General features: G+C 29.0%; 3 protein-coding genes across 3 annotated transcripts in view; 2 read left to right on the forward strand and 1 right to left on the reverse strand.

Moving 5' to 3' along the window:
• LOC112692272 overlaps positions 1-5,781 on the forward strand; it is a gene marked incomplete in the record, with an annotated part of 273,649 nt that extends 267,868 nt beyond the window's left edge. Inside the window, 4 exon segments of the mRNA XM_025566885.1 lie at positions 1-199; positions 4,261-4,408; positions 4,496-4,589; positions 5,292-5,781. Coding sequence (XP_025422670.1) covers positions 1-199; positions 4,261-4,408; positions 4,496-4,589; positions 5,292-5,381 — 531 coding nt within the window.
• Positions 5,782-5,910: 129 nt separating this feature from the next.
• On the reverse strand, positions 5,911-17,869 carry LOC112692275 (ubiquitin conjugation factor E4 B; the record flags this gene model as incomplete). Its single annotated transcript, XM_025566887.1, is given in 20 exon segments — positions 5,911-6,387; positions 7,542-7,691; positions 7,755-7,929; positions 8,001-8,274; positions 8,339-8,536; positions 8,618-8,744; positions 8,802-9,037; positions 9,095-9,327; positions 9,404-9,502; positions 9,584-9,717; positions 12,850-12,973; positions 13,034-13,222; positions 14,479-14,676; positions 14,740-14,901; positions 14,966-15,199; positions 15,285-15,452; positions 15,817-15,966; positions 16,034-16,281; positions 16,348-16,447; positions 17,539-17,869. Coding segments are annotated over 20 exon segments (3,300 nt in total). The 5' UTR covers positions 17,563-17,869.
• A 464-nt stretch (positions 17,870-18,333) lies between these two features.
• LOC112692267 (CDGSH iron-sulfur domain-containing protein 3, mitochondrial) lies at positions 18,334-21,142 on the forward strand. Its single transcript, XM_025566876.1, has 3 exons — positions 18,334-18,603; positions 19,932-20,105; positions 20,959-21,142. The coding sequence occupies exons 1-3, from the start codon at positions 18,550-18,552 to the stop codon at positions 21,136-21,138; spliced, it is 408 nt and encodes a 135-aa protein (XP_025422661.1). The 5' UTR covers positions 18,334-18,549; the 3' UTR covers positions 21,139-21,142.
• The last annotated feature ends 148 nt before the right edge of the window (positions 21,143-21,290 follow it).

The raw sequence follows: 21,290 nt of genomic DNA on the forward strand, positions 1-21,290 counted from the left end.
ATGTCCACGATGCGGCACAGGCGCACGATGGCCGCCGTGGCCTACGCGCCCGTCGGCTGCGTGCACGGGTCGCTTCCCAGGCGGTCCAAGTCCACCGATCGGCTCAAGGAGCTGAGCTTCCGGTTCCAGAAGTTCGTCGGTCCGATGAAGTCGTCGTCCGCCGGCGCCGAGGTGCCCGTGTGCTTGAAAAAAGATAAAGGTAAGCGTCATCGTCGTGCGTCACGTGGCTGCGCCGCGGTTAACGGTAATCGGTGCCGGACATGGCGGGGGTGGCAGAGCCATTGTTCCGGCCGATCGCAACGGACTTTTTCAATGACATAACGCATTTTATCGTTATCAAACATCGAATACAATCGCTACACACTTGCATTTCATTAAAATATATCTTGTTCGTTTTACATATTTTAACCGCCGTTGACTACTACCGCGCAACGCGTTAAGCCGCGTCCTAACTGAATCCGTGCGTTGCGTTGCGTGCGATCGCGTATCGAACAACGTATCGATGGCAAAATTGACGTCCGTTTCATACGTGCGATAGGTCGTGAAATGTCGGTCGTCAACATGCCGTTAACCATTGTACAACGTAAAATGTTATTGTCCGAAAGTTTAGTGCTTAAGTTGATTATTTTTTAAAAAAAAAGCGCAAACGAAATGCGGTACACCAAATCTATAAAGATAGGCTTGAATTTAGCGAATTTCATCATTTGCATACTCAGCTACGCGCTGATTATAATCTATTTCATTCTTACACGCGAAGGACAACAAGTACATACGCGATCTTTAAATTTTGGATCCCATTTATTCCAAATTACCGCTCTTCTTTGTACTTCAGAAATAAGAAGATCCATTTTTTAAGCGCAAAATAAGTATGTAAATACGAGAATATTTATTTCAATTTACGTAACAAAATTAAGTCTTGCCCGCAGAACGTTGCGTTGAAAAATAGAGCATGTTCTATTTTGTGCGGTGCGATGAAACGTATCGCACGCGTCATACGACCAGTAAGGACATGTCCGTACTTTGCAGCAGTTTGTTTTATCTGCGTGCACGCAATGCTCGCGACGCACGGATTCAGTTAGGACATAACGGTTTAGTTAGGACATAAAGGTTCGCTTGTAAATGCCGCTATTTAACATTCGATAACGTGCCGAGCTCCAACCGTACTGCCTACATCGGTTTCGATACATACAACTGAATTTTTTCACATTTTATTCGAAAATTGTCTTACTTTATAATAAAACAATAAATGTTCATAATCCCTTAAGAGTATCGTAAAAATTAGATGATGTTTTCCGTCTATAGTGAAAGGTAGCCGAAAATCAGGTACCTGTGCAATTCAATTTTTACCAATCCAAAATCAATACTCCCTTAAAAAAATTATAAAATACGAAAATAACATAATATTTTACTTCAAAAAATGATTATAGATTAAAATCGAGTCCTTTCCATCAAAATCCTAAATAATGATATTTCCATACCACAAAATAATATTGTTACAATCGAATTCCATTAAATAATCGTATTAAGGGGATATACTTATAATAATAATAATAATAATGCCAGACTTATAGTATTATATGATTACCGCTGTTTTCGTGTATGACATTGTAAAAACATAATTAGTTTTCATTATTTTCAGTGGAAATATTGATACGGAGTCACGGCTTAGGTTATTTTAAATCGGTCTACAGCAGTATAACTTAAAAAGTCTTTAGCATTACAACTGATGGAATATACCTAGACGAAAAGTTACAACAGTTTTTGAACGTTCGTTAATCCATCTTTAAATATTGCTAGTAACAAATGAAATCACCTTACTGTAGATTATAATATACCTATTTATAAGCTATCAATTTTACCATATAGTAATGAAATAGTTTATCGAAAAATATATCCAAACGCACATAATAATAATATGTTATATTCTCGATAATGAAAAAAAATCAAAATTACTGATCTCCACAACAGTGTTTTCACGTTGCTCGTTCGACGTTTACGCGATATCATATTTATGTATACATGTATCGGCGGTTACGATATCCAGTATAAATCAAAGGTTGCATTAGTCATCATAACATTCATCGTTTGAGCTTAAAGTCTGAACCTCGGGAAGATATTACATAAATGTTCAACGTTTTCACAACCGTATAGTTATTAAAAATATTACTCGCGTATAGGATTAAAATTCTCAAATACAGGACTATATCGCAGTCGTGACGTGTTGAATTAATTTTTGGTGATAAGCAAAAATGTTTATACGGTACCCCCACTGCGCTCATACCAGCGACTTTATTTGATATGCCGAAACATAAAATTTAATAATTACAAAACATGCCGATATTTGTACAGATATCCGTAATTCATATGTATTTAATTGGTTGATTTATAACACCCGCAATGACGTAATTGTGGGGGGGGCAAGGGGGGCAAGTGTCCTCTCTGATCATTTTTTGAGAGATAAAAGTATAATTTCCCCTCCCTCCAGATAATCCAACAGTACGAATAGCATCCTTTATTAATGAACTCTTATGGATATTGCTTAACAATATTGGTACCTAGTACATGCTACCAACAATTTATGTTTATCTAAACCATAAAATAAGTTAAAAGACTTATGTAAAATCAAACAATTAGATATAGAGTGTAAAATACACACAATAAAAAAATGTTTTAACTGGTGAGGAGGAGGGGTATCAGGGTTTTGGTAATAATAAATATATTATATTGCCCCCTCCCCTAGATTTTTTCCCAGTTACGCTACTGAACACCCGGATAATAGAATGGGATAAGTTACAATATCGAATGTATGGGTGTCACCGGTTTCCGCCAAAAATTAGCTTTCCATTTTCCGCCAATACCATTTTTCACCAAATTAAAAAAAAAACGTCATTCCTTTTTCCGCCAATTATAAATTATAGGATTTTAAAATTTGGGAACCCCTTAAAGTAAGTATTTAATGATATTCTTTTACCAATTAAAAAAATAACCTCTGAAATACTCTAACTATTTGGTAGATAATTACATAGGAGATGATTGTAAGTATCCTCCATCACTATGAGCTGCATTATCAACAAGTTTGACTTGGACAACAAACGCGTGTGAATCTTTTCATTCTTTATTCAAAGACAATGTTTATAAACGAACACCACATATAATGCCATGGATAACTGTACTTATAGAAGACATTCAAACAAACGTATATGTTACTTTAAAAAGTATTAATAAATGTAAAACACCGAGAAATAATATTATTAAAAATCGTAAACGAAATGAAGAATTAATTTTAAAATACCATAAAAATGAAATAAGTAGATACGAGTTCGTAAAACTAATATCAAACCATTATGCTAAATGAAGTTTAAGTAAAAAATGCAGACAATGAATAAAAGTGCAATGACATGCTGTTATCAAAACAATGCAAATACATGTTTTATATTTATTATTTATTATAATTAGTAATTATTATTGAGTAATATAAATTATTTTACAATAAACTCATTTTGTGGTATTCTTTCGTAAATTTATAATAATATAATATATATGTATTGGTTATTTTTTTAATTGGTAAAAATATATATATACTTACTTTAAGGGGTTCCCAAACTTAAAAATCCTATAGTTTATAATTGGCGGGAAAAGGAATGACGTTTTTTTTAATTTGGTGGAAAACGGTATTGGCGGAAACCGGTGATACCCGAATGTATTGTTATTAATCCCAGTGTATAGCAGTACCCGCCACCCTTTCCGTAACATTTCGATGGTTCAGTTGCTCCGAAATATTTTTCGTTTTCCGTTAACGAATGCGGTTTTCTCGAAATTCTGTAGGTACGTTTTCGGCGTGGATAAAATATTACGCGAGTTAAATAAGAGTAGGTATGCGATGAGAATGTTTGAAGCTATTTGTCAGCGGCAAAAACTTGGGATTCGTAGTTCTCAATGAAATGCAAATGTACACGCTACCCGTAGAAGACTAATCACGTGCGTACGTTTACATTTTATACTCGTAAGAACATAAAAGCTGCACGGGGGGGGGGGGGGGTGCATATTTTTCGGCTGGAACCGTTGTTTTTACGTCGGCGATGCAGAGGCGCAGAACTGGTTGGAATCACGGGGTTGGCGAAACAAAAGAGATCAATACACGCATATGAAACTCTCACACCCCCTCCCCCTCGGACACGTTAGCTATGCGCTAGAATCACGCCCCTGCCCGGGACAACGGTCGTATTGATAATAATAAACCTGTGACGGTACCGGTTCCAGGGTTTAACATGCACGCGGAAGGGAACACTGGTGTGCCGTTTTTGGACTCGCAGAGCACGAGCAGTTACACGTCGGACATGAGCGATTACATCGAGACGTTGTCGTTGTCTTCGCACAGTTCATCGGACACCAACAACGAGAACCAGAGGTGCGTACACACACCTACCCCGTCCAAGTATAACCGACGAGTTCTTGAAGTTTTTGATTATGATTTTTTTTTTTTCCGATTCCACAGGTTCGGTGGTCGACCGGCGGCCAAGACTACGCTGAAGCCGCGTTCCGGCAAGGAATACCATCAGATCGGGTTCTTCATGGACGGCGACTTAAAGGTGACACGACACTTTTGTTTCTTTCGATTACCGTTTTATTAATTATTGGAAACAACGAGCCGTTTGTGCGGCCGTTGATCCGTTTAAGGCAACACTTAAATAAAATTTAATAAGAAACCTCTACTTCGCGGTTAATTTAACATTAGAGCTCGGATGTTATAGCATCAAAGGGTAGTAGATACGAAAATACGCGTTTCGCTGTGATTTAAACACTCCAAAAATGAACACTAAAATCACGATAAATAGCACAAAAAAACCTTTACTCAAAAAATGCTGCATTAGTTAATAAATTGATAAACACACTTATATGCACGTACATGAAAAAAAAAAAAACAATTGTATAAAATATGATTTTCCAACGAAAGTCTCAAAACTTCTTCCGACGGTTTTATGAAAAACACGAACTAAATTAGATTTGTGTGCGCAAGTAGACCCAAAAGTAGAACCGAAAACGGGGGTGTTATAAAACCAAAACGGTTTTAAATTTCAAATCCTTAAGTAGCGTGAATAAAGCGCACACGACGTTACTCCTCTGTTTTGATCAGTGTTCCGCAACAATCAGCAAACGCTAAAGAATCCGAGCCCGGTCTGACGCTAACAGATTCGATCGCCATAAGTCTCCGCGTCCGACTGTTATTAAAATTTTATTTTGAACTATAATGATTGCCGTTGTTTATCGCTGCTCGGTCTTTCTGTACGTAGGCCAAATCCAGTATACCGCCAGTACCTGAAAAGCCGGAAACGCCTCCGTCGAGGTACAAGGCCGAGGCGCAAGAGAGCAACGTGGCCTGATCGCGAAGGAGAAGCCAACCGTCCGCGCGACCTCGGACACCGCATAGCGCAGAGAAGAGGGGAGACGAAAACGACATCGCTGCTGAACTACGCTGTACATTCGATTTTACTGGAAATAACATATCACGTGTACAAAAACTATTACTTTAATAGGTGCAATATGCATAAATAACATTGATGTAATTTTAGTGTTGAATTTAAGACTGCCCAACTTGACAACTAACTGTTCTATACAAACGGATGTATCATATTGGAATTGTAATACTTTTATGTATTTCATAAAATGAAATATTGCATTGTATCCATTATAATAACGGTTTAGTCGTAAGAACTAGTCATCTATAGTCAATTTAAAATTTCGTAGTGGAATGTTTTCTTTAGTGTATTATATGTAACTAATAGTAATAATAATAATATTAATAATAATAATAATAATAAAAATATTTTATCATATTCTTAATTTATTTACAATATATATATTATGTTTTAAACACTAAGATTAACTTACATTTAAAAATTTTGTACAATTTTTTTTTTTTTTTTATTAAATATTACAAAAAAAGGAAAAAAAATTGTCAAGACGTTTTTTTACAAACTATAATAAACATACAAATAAATGTATTTAATTTTGTGTTTACTTTTAAACATCAACAACATTTTCTTAAATAAAATCTATGATCCACCAAATTACTATTTGATAAATTAATACAAATTGTATAAAATATTTATATAAGTAGTACGAATAATATTCATCATACATGCACAAATTAATTTTTTTAGGGTATTCTTAAGTCTTCTTTTGAGAACACATTTTATCACATACAATAATAGTATAACCATAACTCGAGGTAAATGTTAAAAAGTAAATTAACTTTAATAAATTTATTAATAGTTTTATTATTATAGTAAAATATTAAAATGTTCATTCCTTAGGATTGAGGCCCTCGAGACAGTTCTTTCAGCTTTTCGATCTTCCATTCTTTTATTTTTTCTTTCAGTTCCAAAGCTAAGAATAAATCAATTTTTAATATAAAAATGGATTAAATACTACAAACATTATAACAGCTTCAATAATAAGTCCTTGTGACCACTAATAATTTTTAGAATAAAGAACTTTTTTGAAGGAAATTAGTGTCAAATATCTCATAAAAATATACTATAATTTTATATTATAGATTCTATTGAAAAAAAGCTATGAATCATTAATTGAGTCTTCCAGTTGCAAAAGGTAGTATGTCCAAACAAATAAAGTTTTCACAAACAGCAAAAAACTGATATTTCCATTAATATTTTATAAAACGTCACCATTTTTTTTTCATAAATATATATAAAAAAAAACATTTTACTTTTTTTAGACTACAGAAATCGTGGATAAGTAGTTTTTTAAATAATTTATATTTAAAATTGGACATATTCCCTTTTGCAACTAAAATATGGACATACTACCTTTTGCAACTGGACGACTCAATTTATATAGTATTAAAATTAACATTAGTTTTGATACTAATAATTATTTAAATATTATAAATTATGTTAATTATGTTCATTCTCAATATTCAGTTTATTGACTTTAAACAATTAAATTAAAACGTATAATTTAAAAAAATATTTTAATTACTATGGTTTAAAATTTTAAACAAAAGAGCATAATTATCATGTTTTTAACTTTACAATTGAATCGTATTATATCAAAGCTATGTCGTGGGCCATAATTATTCTGGTTAATTTTAAAGTATCTTTGTTGTACTATTGCCAAGTTAAATTCATAATTAAATGTAAATGATTAATTAGATAAATACCTTTCCTTAAATTAAATTGGTCTAAAGCCCATCCATACAAAAATAACTATCAATTATATTATTAATGATATTATTTTTGGAGGTATGAGGTAATAAAGTACTTAATTATTTATCGGACACCCAGTTTTCAGTCATGTTATTTCTTTAATCATTAGTACGCGAATGGACAATCATCCGAGGATTTACCACTTATTAAAGTTAAGCCGTAAAAAAAGTAATATACAGAAGTTGAGTGAAAAATAGAATCAGTTTAACTGATATGTGTGCTTTTAAATTTGAAAATGATTTTAAGCAAAAAAAAGAAGGGTGTATCCGCATAAACAATTTTATTTTTTCTATATATTTTTCAATAATATTGTACCTGGAGTTAAATCGTCTTCACTTAAAGGTTGGCGATTAAATGGATCCGTTTGTGAATTTAATAAATGTCGTACAATAACTGGTCGATCCATAATTTTTCCACTACTAGGTAAAATAACTGGATCATCCATTAAAGTATCCATCAATGGATCTACAATTTATTTATGATTATTAATTTTATGTTAAATAATAAACAAAATAAATTTTATAATACCTCTAAATTCTTCTGGAGCATCATTGAAATCTACTTCTTTTTTAATATTTTGAATAGATACTTCATTTGCCTTCCTAGCTAAATCTTGAAATTTCATTATTTCAATTTTTGATGAATTTAACACTCGTATCATTCGGCTAGCAGCATCTTCAAATAATTCCATTCGGAAAGATCGCTTAAAATATTTAAAAAAAATTTATAATATTAGAGTGATTTTAACATTATTTATTTTCATTGAAAAATTACTTCATCAGCAGCTATAGCAGCAGCAAACTGATCACAATCCAAGCATAAATAAATATCAATTAACTGCTTAAGCAAACGTCTAGGATCCCAACCATAATTTTCTGGTGTTTTGACTTTTAAATTTTTACATTTTGGACCACAGAGCTGTTGTAAATTGAAATTCAACATTGCTGTAAGGCGATTTACCAATTCAGGTCGCATAAATGGCTCTTTTATATCTTTTGTTAAGTAATGAAACATATCAACTGTTTCTTGAGCTAATGTTAAATATGAACTAAAAAAAAAACATAATAGTATAGAAGATCATCAATATTATTAAAATTTCCATTTTTACAAACCGGCATTGTCGTTCATCAGCAGAAAGCTGTCTTGTTCGAGATTGCTGAACTTCATCAGTCAAATTATTCCAAGCAGTAGTATCTGCCATTTGCTCTTGTACTTCATGGATACGCTTTAACGACTCCAAGCTCTCATCCAACAAAAATGTTGTATCATTTATTAACATGTTCACAAATTTAACAAATTGTATACCAGTTCTAAACAGATAAATATATATATATATATATATATATATATATACTATAGAACTTAGCAAATTGCAATTGTAAATATTTTACTTGGATTCGGCAATAACTGCACATCTATGCATAGGACTTTCCCATAAACTTTTTAAAATTAAACTAATATGGTAACGAATAGTAAATTTATCGTAAAACTCAGAAGTTGCTCCAGTAGATTCAATTACTACGGAAAAAAAATAATATGTAATTATTATGGATATTAAATAAATAATTACTATACCTGTATAAAATTTCATAAGAGAAGAAGGAAGGTGGGTGATTGAAAGCGGATGACTCATCATCATGTTATTTAATATTTCAGTCTTTGGCTGAATACTTGGATTTAATACAAATAAAACTTCAATAAGTTTTGCTATAAGATAAGGATTTTTAAAAGGTGCCGGACAACAAATACAAACAAGAATCCAAGTCAAGAGTGTATCGAAGAACTTGAATTCTACAGCCTTGGGAGCATATCTAAAAAAACAATTCTATGTAATAAAAATTGAAAATTATCAAAACAGAAAAACTTACTGCAAAATGAATAAAAGAAAATCTGCAATGTCTTCAACAAACCATTCTGGAATAGCAGCTAATATATCTGGAATTTCGGTTGGGAATATTATATTAGCATTTGGTATGTATGGAGTACCTTGAAGAAGAGTCATCATAAACTCCGCAACGGTAGAATAAAATACAATACAACGGGTAATAAGATATGGATCATATAACACAAGATCTCCACATGATTTACTTTTTACTAGTTTCTATGAAAATATAAATAATTTGTAGTATTATATTTTATGTATCAAACACGTTTGCTGAATAAAAATAAAATGTTACCCTCAGCTGAGTTTTCCATTTTCTCAATAATTCTTTATTTCTAAGTGCTAATCCAGGGTTATTTTTCCATTCGGATTCAGAATTTGCTATTTCATCAATCTATATACAGTTTAAAGTAAATAAGCAATATAAAAATTTTATTTGATGATTTAAAAAAAAAAAAAAACTAATAGTACTCACCACTTTTTGAAGATCTCTTACTGTTCTATGTCTTCTGGTATGTTTAGTGAAAGCTGGTATTAATGCTATGTGATGACAATATAATGTTAAAAACCAACATCGAGTAGAAAATTTAACTTCATTAAAAGATTTTCCTAAACATAAATAAATCAATAAGATACATGATTTATAAGGAGTAATAAATAAAAAATAAGTATGATGAAAACAAAATGTTTAATACTAAGATTAAATTAGGAACCAAAAAGTTATGGAGGTTAACCTTATGTAATACTTATATATGAGACTGGGTACCAAATAAGAATAATAGATAGCAATGATTCAAGAAAAGCTTTCTTAAGATTTTCAAAATAAATTGTACTTAAAAGAGGAGGAATAATAAATATTAATGCTTTATGAAGATGATAAAAATAATTTAAAAGTAAATTTAATAAAGAAAACAGTTAAAATTAAAAATAAAAAAGCTGTACTAGGACTAAAAAATATAGATGTTGTTAGGAAATTTGATATATGCCCTAAGAAATGGTGAAGTGGTTTTTAAGAGAAAAAAGAGTACCAACCCATGATATGATTAAATAATACAGAACATAGTAGTAAGGACAAGAGTTAAGTTTGTGTTGTGTAACAGATGACTAGTGTAAAAATATAAAGGTTAGGCTGTTTTCCTCAGCAAAGAATGAGATTATGAAAGACAATCACGGTAAGTTCCCATGGTGTATGATGTTTGCAAATACTAGCTTAGAGTAAATAAAAGACTTGAAGAATAGAGAATGAAAAATAAATAAAAAACAATAATTACAATTATTAGAAATAAAACAGTGAGTAATGGTGCACAATTTTGGAAGAAGAGGACAAGGAATTGATGGAATAAAACATGTTATGAAGAAAAAGTAAGTAGTGGATGAGGTTGATATATTTAAGTAACTAGAATTGATTATACAAAATATAAGTAGTTTAGAGGGCAAGAAGAGAAATACTAAGCATAAATAGATAAAATGTAGCAATTGAATAATAATTTTTTTTCATAGGTAATACGATTGTCTAAACTGTATGAATCAAACTGCAAATTAAGAAATTGGACAACAAATATAGTAGTCCGGGTTTATTCGATCCGGGTTAAGTTTTCTATCAAAATATACCTATATTCTGCCAATTATACTGACCTGCTTAATGATCGGATAAGACTCATAAAAACATATTTGAATTCGTCATGAAGTTGACTTGAAAACGACTTTTTTACTTTTTTGAATTATTATTTTTATACCCTTAAAAAATTGATTTTAAATAATAATAAATTTATAATGTAAATATTATGAAATTGATAAAATAATTTGAAAATGTAAAAAAAGTCGATTTCAAGTTAACATCATGACTAGGGAACGGATTTATATGTAATAAAAATACAGAAATATGTACATATATATGTAAGTATAATTTATAAAATATGTGCTAAAAACATCCAAATATGTGGGGAAAAAAAATTTAAAAAAAAAGTGATTATTATTATTAAATTATCAAAAAGATTTGTTGCATTGAATTATTACAATATCTTGTAAATTATCAAATGCTGAATGTCGCCTATTAGGTATCAAAATATTTTTAAAACGGCTAAATTATCGTTTCACATCAACCGATGTATTAAAAGCATATTTTAAGTGTATACTATCAGAAGGCGATAATTCCAAATTTTTTTAAGGTTGTCTGCCATTCATTATGTCATTGATTATTTTAAAATCAATATTGCCTGGAATTTTTTCTGTAACAGCATGAATTTTCTTTTTTACGACATCTATCGGTCCGCTTACGAGTTTTAATCGCTGATTTAACAATTTGCATACTATCATTTGGGGACATATTTTTTTATTAATAATTTTGTTAAATTATTTTTAATTAAAATTAAATAATTTTCAATGTTTCATTTTGCATAATATTTTGAGCTTTTCCAATAGCGATAAAAGTTTCTGGATCTAATTTTAAAATAATTTCTTGTATTTTCGTACGAAAAAGACGTATGAATGATGAAATAATTAAAATATGTTTAAAAATATTTAAAAATTAGTGAAATATGTAAAAATATATAATTATACCAAAATATGTAAAATAAAAGTATCATAATTTTAATAGGAATGATTTAAATCATAAACATTTCTTATCGAATCTTAAATATCTCGTTTTAATAAAAATATGCATTTACATATAAATCCGTTCCCTAATCATGACTAATTCAAATATGTTTTTAGAAGTTCTATCAGATGACCAAGAAAACCAGTATGATTAGCAAAAAATTAATTCTTTACGAAAAAAATAGAACCAAATCATATTCTTCGCAACAGTGTAATTTGACTTGTGCATGCGCGTGTGGAAGTAACCTTCTTCCGCTAATCGTTGCCGTTAATTATAAAGCCCGCATTGTTATCAATCTGTTTATTTTATATTATATTATACCTAAATGGAACTGGGCTAAATATTGTCATAATTCAAAGGTCATAAATAAACTCTCAAAGATAAAACATAGATAATTTTGTAAATGAAAATAAAAATTTTAGAAATTGGCTATAGTAGTTCATTCGTGTTTAGTTTATGGTATAGCTAAAATACAAAGAAGTTACTTTTTTAATATATTATAAAATAAGCAATTCTGTGATATCTATATCTATTATTAGAAAACTGGTTTTGCCATCGCGCCGGTGCAATGGTCATTAGCAGCATGAGGTTAATATGGCCCGGCATGGCATATTGAAAGAGGGTTTAGAGCGGGGTAATTGCACACACTAGTGATAATTTATTTTGCACAGACTCTCATGGCGTTCACGTACGCGAGTGACAAATTGCCTATATTCAACCCCTTAAAAACTACCTGGATCGAATCCCCTTAAGTATGAAAATATAAACAATTTTATACGTCTAAAACAAGTTCTAAAATAAATTTAGGATGACAATCATGCATCATGTTTTATACAGGTTTTTTTTATTTCAGATGTTTTCTGCTTTTCCAACAAACTTTTACGGAATTTATGAAGTATAACTTAAAATTAACACCAATGGCACTTTGTCACTTATATAACAAATATTTTATTGAAGTATGATAAGTTTATTTACTTTTTAAGCGATAAGTTGCAATAATTACTATTATTTTCTGTATCCTATTGCCTTGAAAGCCTTAATAATTAAGATTGATATAATTTATTTAGAAGATATATGCATTATAACTTATAGAAGAACACCACTACAAATAAACAAAAATGTAAATAAGACAATTAAAAACATACCTGCAACTGCAAGCCAATCTATAGCTTCTTGAGATGAAAATTTCAGTCTTGTATCAGATGATATATCAATTAAAGAATCTTTTGAATTAAAAATATACATTGGATCAACTTTTTCCATTTTAATCTAAAAATTAAAAATGTGTATAAATAGATGGATAGATTTATTAATAACTTCACCAATTACCTTCACTGAAAGCTCTTGCAAAGCAGTTAGCAGATTCAACATGAAGCCATCACCGGCAACTGTTCTTTCATCTACACGCATTTTACAGCGCTTCTCATTATAAATCAATATTTTAGTAATATAAATTAGTGTCATATCCCGTGAACTTAAATTTACTACTAAATTATACATGATTTTGTTCAATTCAATCTAAAAATAATTAAAATTAAACTATATATTAACAAATGCATTAATGTTTAAAATCTTAATTTCTAAAAAAAATTAACAGACATTTTTTTTATTAATTTTTAAATGGTTAAAAAAAATTTTAAAAACGCCTTTACACATTTGCTGCATCACTCAATAATTAATAGTCACATGTCTAATGTAATTATAATTTAAAATAATTTGCAAATAAGCAACCCTTTTTCATTCTTATTTTGATAGATTTAAAAAAATATAATTAATTTAATTGTCAATATTTTGAAAAATATAATATTTAATACAACAAATGTCGGTTATAATCAGGATGGACTACTCATATATGAATCAGCAATAGCTAAAAGCTGACAGTTGCTATAAATGGTGGTTAGTTTCTCATCAATAACTTAACAAATTTAACCATTTCTAAGAATGTTAGCCAATAAAGTATATTTATAGCTTTAAAAATCAAAATTCTGAAAATTTACTTATTTGTTATATTATCAAGTTAAAAAAAATAATTAAAGAAAAATGTTATATTAATTTTTTATAAATAATTCATACATGTAGTAATAAATAAAAATATTATGTCAAATTTTTTGATAACCCATTCAAAAATATTTATGATCCAAAATTGAGTAGTGATACATAGATTGAAAAATGATACAATATCTAAAAGGCAAATCAAATATACGGGAAAATAATATCATGATTATCAAATATAATGATATAAAATAAATAGACTGTATAACAAAACTCTATAAAATTTATAATTCATATGAAAATCAATTTTAAAATTATTTATTATTTACATACTACTTTTCATTTTCAAAAACTATAAATAATATAATTTATGAACAAGTTTCATAATTTTTTATAATTTATTTTGTGTCAGATTTTGACTTTAATCCCCAAAATTTCAATATTTAATGTTAAATTCCTGAAGGTTCAGTTACTGAACAGCCTCCCTCTTTAAAATGATTCATTTCATGTAAATATTGTTCTTTAATTATCTAATTTGTTTATTGTACAAATGCTACACTGCAACATTGCTACAGTTCGTAAAATTGTTCAATAAAAAAAAAAAATTCAAATTTCAAAGTACCAATTCAAAGATTATAATTAAAATGTAATTACAAATTTGAATAAAATATAACCAAGTGCAAATATATCATAACAAGTATATATTATACACATTAAATAACAAATAAAATTAAAAAATGTAGTTTAATTCTACTTTATAAAATTACCCGTTTATAACTTACCCGGGTAGTTTGCATTTCTTGTCTTAGAGTTCCAATTAACCCAGTTTTGTCTGATAATGTATTAAAATTCAATAATTTATCAATTACTTTAGGATCATCTTCAGCAAATAATGAAACTGACAGAAATGGTCCTAAATATGATGTCCAAGCCAGTTCACGACCACCACTTGGAGTTACTCTTTTTGGCAAAAATTGACGCTTAAAATATAAAAATTAATTTTATAAAATTAAATATTTTATATCTTTTATATAAAGACTTACCATTTTAATTAATAATGAACAAATAGGCAGATTATTTTTGGACATATAAAAAGTCAATGAAGTCAGTTCATTAAGAACTTCAATGGGTCTACGATGTGTAGATCCTACAAAACTGGCACTTTGCATAATACGATACAGATGCTGCAATAATGGACTAAAAATCTAAAAAAGAGCATTAACAATATAAATTAAAAAAATAATAAATAATTTAAGTCTTTATACTTACTTCTTCAAACATCCGAGGTTTTAAAGTTGTACTAATTAACAATTCATTAATGAAACCCCTAGGCATTGTACCCTGTATTAGGAAGTGGGTAAGAGGAGATATTGCAGGAAATAAATTTCGAGCACTCTCTCTATGATCCGAAACCCAATCATAAGTTAGTAGAACAATTGAATGATTCACACATTGTGAACGTATGATATTTAATGTTCTGGAGACTATAGCAGAACTACTTCTCTATAATTTTTTTTTTTTTTTTTTAATCATTAAAAAAATTTAATTTTTATCAAATAAATGAAATTATAAATTTTATTTTTTTTACTTTAGGATATTGGCGTTGTTCTTCTTCAATACGATTATAACAATCGAATAAATATTTCAAACCACCTGAACAAGGTAACTTTTCAGCATGAAGTACATTTTCCTCACGACGTTTATATTTTTTCATAATTATATTTATAGCTTCATTTATACACATACATACAAGATCCTAAAAAAAAATATTACAATATTCATGGTAAAATTAAAAGCAACAATTAGAATGATTAAAAATACATTTTTTTTTTTAGATATTAGGTCATTAATACAGTAAAAAGTTTATAAAAATACTGAAGGAACCAGTAAAGTATAAGTCTTTTTATCCAATACATTGTACAAATTGATGTTAACAACAGCACTAATCTAATATCAGTACCATAAGATTTATGTTGTATTAAGAAATATGGTATGAAAAATTGTAGGTACTATAAAACAATTTCTACTGTATAGAAAATTGTATTTACAATAAAATGTAAACTGTCTCCATTTAAAAAAATATTCGAGATTATTAATTGAATATAATTTATTATACTTACTGGTAATTTAAAAGCATTATAATCATCGTCTCTTTCTCTCAAAATACCAGCTGCATCTGGCAAAAATAAACATTCACTATTTGATTCATTAAAAGTAACATTTAATATTCTTAAGGCCACAACAAAGGTTATATCTTCTCTGGGAGGATTCTAAAATATACAGATAAATAGATAAATGTAAACAATTATCTTATTTTTTAGGTAAAAAAAAACTTACGGCTTCCAATGGTCTTTTTCTTCTAATACTTTCTTGAAAATTACAATCTTTAGGTTCATCAACTTCCATATTTTCAAACCCTGAATCTTCTTCATGAGCAATAATTGTAGAGGACTCAGGTGGTTTAATTGGAGAAACAATTTGTTTTTTAGATTCAACATCAGTATTGTTATCATCAACTTCCATAGACAATTCTTCTGGCTGAGTTGATTTGTTTGGCTCAGAAGTAAATGTGATTCTAGTGGGTACTGCATCAAATAAATAATTAATTACTTTAAGAATAAATAAATTAGCTAAGAAATTATTTATATTACATAGAGAAATAACTTCAGAAACCATTGGAAGAGGTGGTGGCACCGGAGGAACTCTTGTTGTACTTACAGCACCTAAACGTGCTAAACGACGTCTTCTAATCTATAAACAAATTAATAACTCTTTATTAATAATGAAATTTTAAAAATATTTAACTAAAAGTTTACATGTGCACTAATAAATTTTTTTTTTCTTTTTCCTAAATCATAGTATGATGATTATTAAATTATAAAATAATAAGTGACAATTAGTATTTTAGATAGGTAATAATATACATTCAACTGATTAGAATAAAGAGAACTATAGTATCCATAATGGATTGAATAATTTGTAATATTTTATTATTTATTTAATTTACAACATAATTAATAATAATAATAGATATATTTTGGGTACTACAAAATACAAATCATCATAGTAACAAATCTTATGGAAATAATTGTACGCATTTAAATTATTTGATATTTAATAAGTTAAAAAAATTTATATTAGGATATTTTATTTTTTTTTTTTAATAAAATACAATCATTATAATTTAACAGATAATTAAGGTAATACCTAATATATTATAATCCTTTATTGTACAAAATAATACTTATTATTGTTCGATAAATGTATAAGAATATTTAGAAAAAAAAACATTAAACCAGATATTATACCATTATTGAACAAAATTCCTAAACTGGAATTATGACAATATATTACTTTTTTCTTGTTCAATTACTGCAATGGTTAGGAACATATTTGACTTTGTTACCAATCAACAATCAATAAAATACTAAATAATATAATGTACTAATACATTTCAGTTATAACAAATTATCGGGTAGTTATCACTTATCACCATAATAAAATGGTATTTAAACATTTGTCCATCAAAAATTAGACAGGGGACTTTAAATGACAACAAAGAAGTCTAGATCTCAACACAAAATCATAACACACAAATTGAATGGCAAGGAAAACAAGACGACTATTGACAGGCAGAAATCAATCGAAATAGACTACCAATATATTGAGAACGTACACATTTCAACGAATGAAACAAAATCCATAATTTTCAAATAGATCACAGGAAAACGTCAGAGGTGCCATACACTTTGAAGACGACTTCGTAGTTGTTCAAGGAAATGGTGACAAAATATTAATATACACATAAATAACCCACATTAACAGTTCAAAATTATTCTTACCTCTTCGGGGGTTAGGCCACTCATAGCTAAACTATTCGACTTCCTATTGTTGTACTACTTTTTTACATCGACGGTAGACACACAAAGCAATGACTCAACGTCGGAAACAATATGTGGGGTCGGTTGGTGTGCGCAAAACAAAGCGACCAAGTTAGGCCAAATTGCGTACTTTGTGATGATCTGTTCACAAATTCGTATGCTAAGTGTGTGCGCGCGCGTGTGTGTATGTGAGCTTCGACAGAGAACAGTCGAACGAAAAGGAACAAAAAAAAAAAATAAATAAACTTTAAAGAAATGTACTGATCATTGCTTGGTGAAAACAGATGTTTCAATGAACAACGTCTGGTCGGGAAAAGTATAGAACAGTGGTTCTCAATCTTTTTAGGACCGCGACCCAAATTTTCTTCCAAAAATCTATCGCGACCCCATAGTTTTAAATTTACAGAATCAATAAAAATAATTTCAAAAAACAAATTTTTATCTATTTTATTACTTATTTATTACTTTATAATAATAATAATAAAGTATTTTTTATTATTAATATTAATATTTAAATATTTAAATATTTTCTATTAGTTTTATAGTCTATAGTCTATAGTCTATACAATTTAAAATAACATAAACTTCTTACAATCTGTATAATTAATAAAACTTCTCGCGACCGCCCAAAATTGACTCGTGACCCCCTAGGGGGTCGCGACCCACAGTTTGAGAAACGCTGGCTGGCAAAGAGGAACGGGGTCACTGACACAATCTGGGGATACGGTCGACAGTAACGAGCGGCCGTCGCTAGGTTCATCCTGATCGACATCGCCGTACGTTATCGCGAGACGGACTCGTTCGTTATCACCGTTGTTATCCGGTCCGACGTCGTTCTCTCGTCGGAAGGGTTCAAATTGTTCACCGTCCCGAACGTCGTCGTAAATCGACTTACTGTCTCTCTTCTCAATCGAAAAGTCATTGGTATCCGACATTCTGTATATCCGTGTATACGATTGTACATCGTCTAACATGTTGGCCACTGTCAAAAAGTTGGTATTCGGGATGAGACCATTTATGAACTATGTGAGTACAACATTCAAAGTAAAAACGCGGCGAATATACGGATATCGCCTGCCCGTCGTTCGTATTGATTTTGATATCGATTACTGTCTACGAAAATGAACTCCGTGTCTGTTATCTGTTCTTTGGTATTGGCTTACTATAAATACTATGCACTATCATGGATCTTTATCATTTGGATACATTTTTGAAATCATCGTCGTGTACTGAAAACTTTTTATTCGTAATTGATTCAAAACTTTTAGATTACTAAAATTCGGTTCAGAATCCAAAATTACATTGCAACTTAAAATTTAGCAACATTTGATTAATTATAATTCACCATAAACTCCAAACAAACTCTAGTAGTACTTGAAGTAATTTAACATGTGATTTACCTATTTTATGTTATGACCTTAATAAGAATTTATTAAAACCTAATTCTAATTGCAAAATACAAAATTATAATTTTTTTTAGTTAAACATACTTATATTGTTTTATTTATTATACATTTACTACTTTCTATTATTTTTGTCAAATTTATCGTATAAATCATGTTTTTACCTAAGAAATGAATACCTCTTGTAGTCTTATTTAAAAATCAATAGTTATTATCATCTTTCTGCTTCTCTATAATAATTCATATTTGTTATTTAGTATATATGTTAAAATTTACCAATTTACAAATCTGTAGTTAAACTTTCCTAGACTTTACATCATTGAAATTTTAGGTACTGCCAAACCATCATATTCAATACTTTTTATCTATTAGTCTTATTTTATTAAGTAGCCCTCCTCAGATATATCACTAATTACTTAACAATAACATGTAATTACCAACATTTACCCAACTTTTGTTAATATTAATTAAAAAATATATAACGGCACCACTATAATTATTTTTATGAAATATGATTTATATACATTTATTTCAGTGAACATGTTTATTGTGAATAAGTAATAATATATTGTATATTTTTAAAAAATATAAATAATACTTATATATAATTTGTTTTAGTATATCTCTGGTTAAATTAAGTTTTTGATCAAATAAAAATAATAAAATTTATAAAGAACAAATTAGTGAAAGATTTACAATTATTTTCATAAATAAATAAATAAATTTTAAAAACACATTTATAAAAATTGATGATTTTTGTTGTCAAATTATACTTATACCATTTTACATTATGATTGTTGATAATTTATTATTTATTCACACGTTTATATTGTCAACACACAATATAGACTATATAAAGTAACAAAAGTATTTTGATTTTACCAACTTTACAAAAACCTCTTATTTAATTTTATATATTTTTTTTTTAATAAGCTATAAATGTTTTTTTAGAGAGTTTATTCTAAGAAAATAGATGATATACTACCTAAAAACTTATTAGAAAACATTCATACTGCTACACAACAAAAGGAACTGGGTGTAATTTATGATAAAAGACCATTTAAAGTTACTTTGGAGAAAGGAAAAAGTTATCATTGGTGTTCTTGTGGTATGAGTAGACAACAGGTATTGAATAATTTATATAATCAGTGGCGGATTTAGAATTTTGTTATAGGGTGGGCCCAAAGTTTTTCAAAAAATTATAAAATATCTAGGTACATTTAAAAAAAAAATAAAAAACCAATAGAATAAAATAAACTTTTTTAAGTCATAATTATAAATTATTATAAGAATATTTGACATGATTGATGTCATTACATCAGTCAGTCGGATCATTACTTATATATTCTTCTTCTCCTTCGTTTTCCTCCCAACTATTTGGGATCGGCCTCCCTGATCCTAAACCTTCACTCATCTCTATTTTCTACATCTCATATGCGCACACCAACAACCCTTTTATCATTCTCAATTGTGTACAAACATCTCTTTTTTTGGTGTTCATCTTCCTTTTTTCCATTCAACATTAAATTTCATATAAAACCATGGGCGTCCCCAGACATTTTTCTAAGGGGGAGGGGGTAAAATTAATTTAAAAAATAAATGAAATTTTTTTTTATATATTTTATTTATAGTAAATTATTATATTTCGTCATTATTAAAATTATGAATTAAAACATTGCAATTAGGTAGGTATTATTATTACAATTAAAACATTAAAAAATATTATTATACATTCTTTTTCATTAAATATAAATTTCAATCTCCGTGGACATTTTGAATTTACCAATTTCTGTGGAAATAACATTATTCTAGGGGGGGGCAAGTGCCCCGTCTTGCCCCCCCCCCTGGGGACGCCGATGTATAAAACTAATGGAGATCCCCTCTGCCTTTCCTTAAATCCGCCACTGCTAACAATATGTATTTATTTTATTGAAAACACCATAATTATTGTATTATATTTTTATTTTATAATATTTAGCCGTTTTGTGATGGTACTCATAAAAATCAAAAGCTTCGCATAACATTGAAACCAGTTAGAGTTCAAGTAGCTGAAACCAATGAATATTGGCTATGTAATTGTAAACAAACCTCTCATCGACCATTTTGTGACGGAACACATAGACAGCAACATGTACAAGATGCAATAAAGAAATATTAACTTATATTTGTATAATATTTTTTGTATATTTTATGAAGTATAGTTATTTGTTTGGGCACATATTTGTGTAATAAAAAAGTTTTTTGAAGAAATTATTTAAAAAGTTGTGCTATTCTAACACTATTTGTTTTTTTTTTTTCAAAGACATATTT

This window comes from Sipha flava, unplaced genomic scaffold (assembly GCF_003268045.1).
Source record: "Sipha flava isolate LNK unplaced genomic scaffold, YSA_version1 72_pilon_pilon, whole genome shotgun sequence".
NCBI lineage: Eukaryota > Metazoa > Arthropoda > Insecta > Hemiptera > Aphididae > Sipha > Sipha flava.

Excerpts from the sequence above, each read along its gene's own strand:
- LOC112692267 (XM_025566876.1), top strand. The coding sequence starts at position 18,550 with ATGTTGGCCACTGTCAAAAAGTTGGTATTCGGGATGAGACCATTTATG. Across the intron at positions 18,604-19,931 it reads TGAGACCATTTATGAACTAT|AGAGTTTATTCTAAGAAAAT; the intron begins GTGAGTACAACA and ends ATGTTTTTTTAG. Across the intron at positions 20,106-20,958 it reads GTGGTATGAGTAGACAACAG|CCGTTTTGTGATGGTACTCA; the intron begins GTATTGAATAAT and ends TATAATATTTAG.